Source organism: Pinus tabuliformis, chromosome 7 (genome assembly GCF_031772625.1).
Source record: "Pinus tabuliformis cultivar Carrire ecotype Pingquan chromosome 7, CPIR1, whole genome shotgun sequence".
Lineage (NCBI taxonomy): Eukaryota > Viridiplantae > Streptophyta > Pinopsida > Pinales > Pinaceae > Pinus > Pinus tabuliformis.
In genome coordinates, this window is record NC_142293.1 from 1,228,657,942 (window position 1) to 1,228,664,140 (window position 6,199).

Consider the following 6,199-nt stretch of genomic DNA (forward strand, 5'->3'; position numbering starts at 1 on the left):
TGCAACAGAATGGGACTCATGTTCTTCAACTCCATATAAGACAACCAACCCGTGCTATTAATGAGCGGTTATACAGAGACTAATTTGATTTTCAAGAATGCCCATATAAAACCCTCTTATAGTGAAGATTCACTACACATTTAGTATTAAATTAAATAGACCAAACTATAGCATGGAAAAATACAATGCCCAATCACTAGGGCAATCATAGCAGGGACATCACATTCTTGCTTGGATGCGACCATTAACATAAGAAGCTTTATCATGAAGAAAATACAATACCCATATCAATTGGACAAATCATAACAAGGACATTGCATGTGTAAAGACCATAACAAAAGAAAGCTTTATCATGAAAAAAATGCAACACCCAATCAGTGGACAATAATAAAGAACCATGACATCTTTAAAACAGACACGCAACAGCGCCAACAACAATGACATCCAGCTTCTGTAGATTCCATGTTATAGTTAACTAACAAAAGAAACAACTCGACATATAAACAATCAAACCATGGGTATATTTGCTAACAAAACGATTAAAAGAAATCAGAATAAAATTATTTCCTTCCGCAACATCATCAAGAAAATTGTTCATCGCACAATGAGTTATCCTCTGCAAATTCCAGATGATGACCTCATATGCAGTTCAATACTCCGCTAAAAATTGTACTATAAGCCAAAACTCATTATTCAAAAAAATGAGCCAGAGTCATGGCCCAAAAATCCTAAAAATTAGTGTCCAAACATTGTCTTAAATATTTATCACCATCATCAAATCCATATTAGCCACCGCCAGAGCCAAATTTCTTCCCAAGAAGAAGTAACTGCAGCTGGTCATATCCAGCTAACACACCAGCCCCGGCAATAGCACGGAGGATATTTGCACCTGCACCCTTGAAGAGTGACTTGGCACCTTCGTTTTGGACAATCTGTTTAAATGCATCCAATGAACTTTTGTACTTAACTGCCTCACCGGAAGTCATCATCATTCTTCTTCGTACAGTATCTATAGGATACGATGCAAGACCAGCACCAATTGTAATACCCCAACCAAGAAGAAAACTTGCAAGGAAGTTATTCTGCACAAGTATGAATTTCAAAGAAATCAGCACTTTAGATTCTTGTATTTAGATAGTTGATATATTTGCTAAAATAAACTTAAAATTGGACCTACATATAAGAGGGTCAATCACATGTGTACTAAAGACGAAAAACAATGCGAGAATAAAACTACTAAAGTAAAGAAGTTGACAGGGAGGTCTCACCTGAAGATCACCAGTCAAAACAACAGGCTTCAGAGAATCATACATTCCAAAGTATAAACCACGATAGACTATAATTCCCACACAAGAAATGTTGAACCCACGATAGAGACCAGCAATTCCATCAGATTTCAATGTTTTCTTGTAGACATCAATAAGCCCATTAAATTGCCTCTCCCCTCCCTTCTTTGCAGCCTTGTTATCATTAGCCAGCCGAGTTCGAGCATAGTCCAAAGAATAAACAAAAAGGAGAGAAGATGCACCAGCTGCACCACCAGAGGCCAGGTTTCCAGCAAACCATTTCCAGTAACCATCCCTGTCTTTCTTGAAATTAAAGAGTCTCTTAAAGTAATCCTTGAACGCAAAGTTCAAAGCCTGTGATCAAACATGGGAGTTAATTATAATCTAACTTTCACATCTTAGCTAAAGTGAAAGAAAAAACACACACAAACTATACAAACTTATTTCAGTGTGCATTACCTTTTAACGTAATCAGAAGTGTGCATTACCTTGTAACGTAATCAGAAAAAACAAATGAAAAAGTGGTGTTTACCTGAGTGGGAAAATAACGGATAACATTTGCAGTGTTTCCTCTCCATAACGCAATGATACCTTCATCCTTCATTGTCTTAGCAAAACAATCCCCAATCCCTTTGTATGGTTCAGCAAGACGTCCAGACTTCAACATTTCATCCTGGTTTTGTATCAATAATTTGACACGCTCAATAGGGGCAGCTGCAGTTTTGGATACTGCAGCAGAAACCCCTCCCATGAGAAAGTCAATCATGAAACCAGTAAAACCTTTCTCTGCAGGCGCTGGAATAAAGACAGATGAATGGTCGGGAGCCAAAGCTACATTGCTTGCACGAGAAGCATGTAAAAATGCACTCTGCAAGCCACCGTAACTCTGGACGGGGGCCGACAATGCTCCATCATACTTAAAGGGCTGAAGAGCACCATTCTGGTGAGCCTGCCAGTTTGGTGTAATCCTCGAACCAAGATAGGTTTGATGATAAGACATCTTCTGTACAACAGAAGGATACTTGGGCCGCTCTGCCATTTTAACCTGTCAAGATTTACTGCAATATCAAAGTCCAAAAAATAAGTTTGAGCAATATCAAAACAAAATATAAACAAACAATTGCCATTATAGACACAAAATAAGAAGAGCATAATAAAGGTAAAAAACAATTAACCTACGACAGAAAACCATGCACTGAAAGTAGCATAAAAGAAGGACACAATGACAGACTAAGCTAAGGAGCTATCATTAATAATTCCCCAAAAATCAGCTTTTACTTCACGCTTTAAACAGTGGGGCCAAAGGAAGAATTTCTATAATTATATGTATGGTACCAGATCATCTCTAAAGACAAAAAATACGCAAGAACCCTGAATTATCTTAAGAACAAGACTTCTGGGGGACGCACACTACAACAGAAAGCCAAGAGTTTCAACTTCCTGAAACTGCAAATTAACTTGGTGAATAGGGTCTAACATGTGATACAGGATGATAATAAGAGCCTCTGACAAAAACAACACAGATGAAGGCTCAAATAGAAAACAGGAAATCCTTCCCACCATTTTCCCATTCCAGTTGAGATTCAATTGCGATCCAAATCACATAAATAATAACCAAGGAAACTAAATCACATAAAACTGACAATCCTATAAATAACTATCTGATAAGGATTGAGAAGGTACAAACATTAGTGATTAAGGAAATGGGAAGCTAAGTATTTTGAATCTGCTTGATTAAAAACAGGAGAATATAACAAACAACCACATTTGACGAAAAAACAGAGGTCAATGACTGTAAATTCGCCGACAGGAAAGACAAGGCTCGCATGACATCAACTTAATTAAAGCATAATAAAAAAATGAGCAGTAGTTCGAACCATTATTAACTAAAGGTCGGATTGCTTTTACATTCAAAGTCCAGATCTATGATTGAAGCTTTAAAAACTTGGCGATCCTAATGCATGGCAAACCCTTCTAGGAATCAACTTCATAAACGGATCATCAGAGAAGTAAAAAATTTAACATAAAACACTAATGCATTAATGCTTAGATAATGATCTTCCTAACTGGGAACTAAAATATAAATAAAGATTTCGAAGTTTTGTAACAAAAAAATCCATTAAAACAACCTTAAAAGAAAAGTAAAAGACTCATATTAAGGATCAAGACACGTTTCAGAACAGCATGAAGTCTTCAAACTTTCATCATTTAAGAAGTATAGGCCCGGATGCACTAAAACATGCAATAAAGCCTTCAAACCCTGATCATTCTGAACAACGACGATTATAAAAAAAAAAACAGCCTTCAACTATCATCCATTCGGGAATCGAGATACATTATTTTATGAAGCCTTGAAGCTCTTAGCATTTTAGAGATCGACACGCATTTAAACAGAGTATTAATGCCTTCAAACTTTCCAGACATTCATACAGGACATAAAGCCTTCAAACTTTCCGGACATTCATACAGGACATAAAGCCTTCAAACTCATTAACCAGGCTAATATGGTCAATTCCAGAAAAGATCTACGTGGAGCAGTTTGTTCAAGACCAAAACTCGACAAAACAGTGGATCTAACATCTCAGAGAACAGATCTTTCCAAGGACTGCACCGATTAAACATGGAAAACAGCACGGGAAGAAAGCTTCAAGCAATTTTACCGTTCAAAACACTTTAGAAGCGTGAATAAAAGCTTCTACAGACAAACCACCAATCTAGGCATTAAGAAGACGAATCCTCATACAGCTTTGGACAAAAAGAGCGGAGACAAACAGAGATCCGATAAGATTAAGGATTCAAGAAAGAAATCTTGGCTTACCCGTTCAAAATCTGACAAACGAGACAAGGCGCATCCAAAAGAGGCCGAGCTCCCGACGGAAGGAGCCCTGCCGCTGCACGATCTTAAGATACCACGCACCGCTGCTCCTCTCCTTCGTCTTTGCCCTAAGAAGCCCTAACTCCTCGTATAACCAACACCACGGCTTTAACATCCCACCTCCATGTTAAATTGGTGTCCGTCGTTAACGCCCTTGCAGCTCACGTAGTTCGTAGGCCCTACGATCGATCTTATTTTTGGGAAAGAAGATCGGCCAGCTGCCTTTTGACCAAAACGGGGGGCAATTAGTTAAGAGGCCCTTTGACTGCCAGCGGCTGACGGAACTCCAGTTGTATGGAACAGAGAAATTCGCGTCCGAAGGTTCCGTCAAAGATTATCGCTGGTGAAAAATAAATATTATCTCTAATAGTATATCAATTTGCGCCCCCGTGGGCTTGGAGGGGAGGGTTTAAGTTGTCCTAGAAAAAGACCCATCCACAAATGAAGGGAATGTATGAAATCTCAATCGTAGTAAATACCACTAACGGGAAAGGCGTGAACCGCTAGTTCACACTGGCCACATACTCTCCGTCAATTTTCCACCATAATCGGCCTGCTTACTGTCAATTAGGGTTTTCTGCTTTATAATTCCGAACCACAAAATTCAAGTCTTTTTTTGCTTTGTCCCAATCGCAAAATTCAAGGTTTGTTTACTTGTGAAGAGCTATTTAAACATTACCATTAGTAAAGTGACTTGTGGTTTGTTAAATCAAATGAAAATGTGGGAAAATTTTAGGTGATTTATTAATTTTTATATTTTTGCTTTGTCTCCATCCCAAAATTCAAGGTTTGGTTATTTGTGAAAAGCCATTTAAACAAAGGGTAATTAGTAAAGTGACTTCCTTGGTTTGTTAAATCAAAAGAAAATGTTGGAAAATTTTAGGTTATTTATTAAATTTTTATATTTTTTAATGATATATTTATAATAATGAAATATATTTTTTAAGATAAATTGTGAATTATATTTTAAAATTTATTTTTGGGTGGATATTTCATTTATTATTAGAGACAAATAAAGTTTTAAAAAATAATAATAATATGTTGGGATTGAGATTTATTTTTTATCATTTTAAAAGGTCATATCTCATTCACATATTTTGTAAAGTTTTTAACTCTGGTTAATTGTTTGCTTTGATATATGGTTTAATATTGACTATAAGTTATATAATGTGATTTTTTAATTTCTTTCAATCAAAGTGTTGGAATCGAGATTTAATTTTTATCATTTTAAAAGGTTATATCTCATTCACATATTTTGTAAAGTTTTTAATTCTTATCGATTGTTTGCTTTGATATTTGGTTTAATATTGACTATAAGTTATATAATGTGATTTTTTAACTTCTTTCAATCAACTTCATTTAGACAAATTCATAAATTTAATAAATTATTTATTAAACTTCATATCGCATACTATTTGTAGTTTCATCAGCTTGCCTTTGAAACTTCTCTTCTCTCCTTAACCACCTATATCTCTCACTCCCAACCTTCAACTTCCTTAGCAAATTCCTCCACCTCTTTACACTATGAAGTTTCCACTTCATCAATCTCGAAGCCTACTCTAGACATTAAATCAATTTCAACCAAGTCACCCTCTTTATAGTCACCCACCCATTGTATCTCCCATTTGTAGGATACTTCCTCTTCAAATTCCAAGGCCAATCTATGTGTTCTTGTTAGGTCCCTATAATACTAGTGTAGCCTCCTTATTGTTATTGTTAGTGTATCCCCCTGTTGTTATTGTTGTGCCCATGTAGCCCCCATATTGTTATTGTTGTGCTCCATAGAAGTCCACTATTGTTATTGTTGTGCCCTAACATTATTATTGTAATGTAGGCTCTGATTATATTGTGACCCCTTAGACTCCTATATATACCAAGGAGGTCTTGTCATTTGTATCATCCAAGAATTGTTCATTTATGTGATGTAAAGTGTTAGTGCCTAAATCTACCTCACACTGAGAAAGGTAGGATCTAGGGTAACATCAAACCATGCTTAACCTAGTAGCTAGCCCTACCAGGTCGGGAGAGGGCTCTCTCC

The 6,199-nt window shown here is 36.5% G+C and overlaps 1 protein-coding gene across 1 annotated transcript; it reads right to left on the reverse strand.

Moving 5' to 3' along the window:
- Positions 1-539: 539 nt before the first annotated feature.
- On the reverse strand, positions 540-4,272 carry LOC149251818 (ADP/ATP translocase-like). The gene is made up of 4 exons (XM_089459581.1): positions 4,105-4,272; positions 1,819-2,344; positions 1,269-1,640; positions 540-1,082 (listed from the first exon to the last, which is right to left on the reverse strand). The coding sequence occupies exons 2-4, from the start codon at positions 2,323-2,325 to the stop codon at positions 786-788; spliced, it is 1,176 nt and encodes a 391-aa protein (XP_089315707.1). The 5' UTR covers positions 2,326-2,344; positions 4,105-4,272; the 3' UTR covers positions 540-785.
- Between the last annotated feature and the right edge of the window lie 1,927 nt (positions 4,273-6,199).

Excerpts from the sequence above, each read along its gene's own strand:
- LOC149251818 (XM_089459581.1), bottom strand. The coding sequence starts at position 2,325 with ATGGCAGAGCGGCCCAAGTATCCTTCTGTTGTACAGAAGATGTCTTAT. Across the intron at positions 1,641-1,818 it reads TCCGTTATTTTCCCACTCAG|GCTTTGAACTTTGCGTTCAA; the intron begins GTAAACACCACT and ends GTTTGATCACAG. Across the intron at positions 1,083-1,268 it reads TTTTGACTGGTGATCTTCAG|AATAACTTCCTTGCAAGTTT; the intron begins GTGAGACCTCCC and ends ATACTTGTGCAG.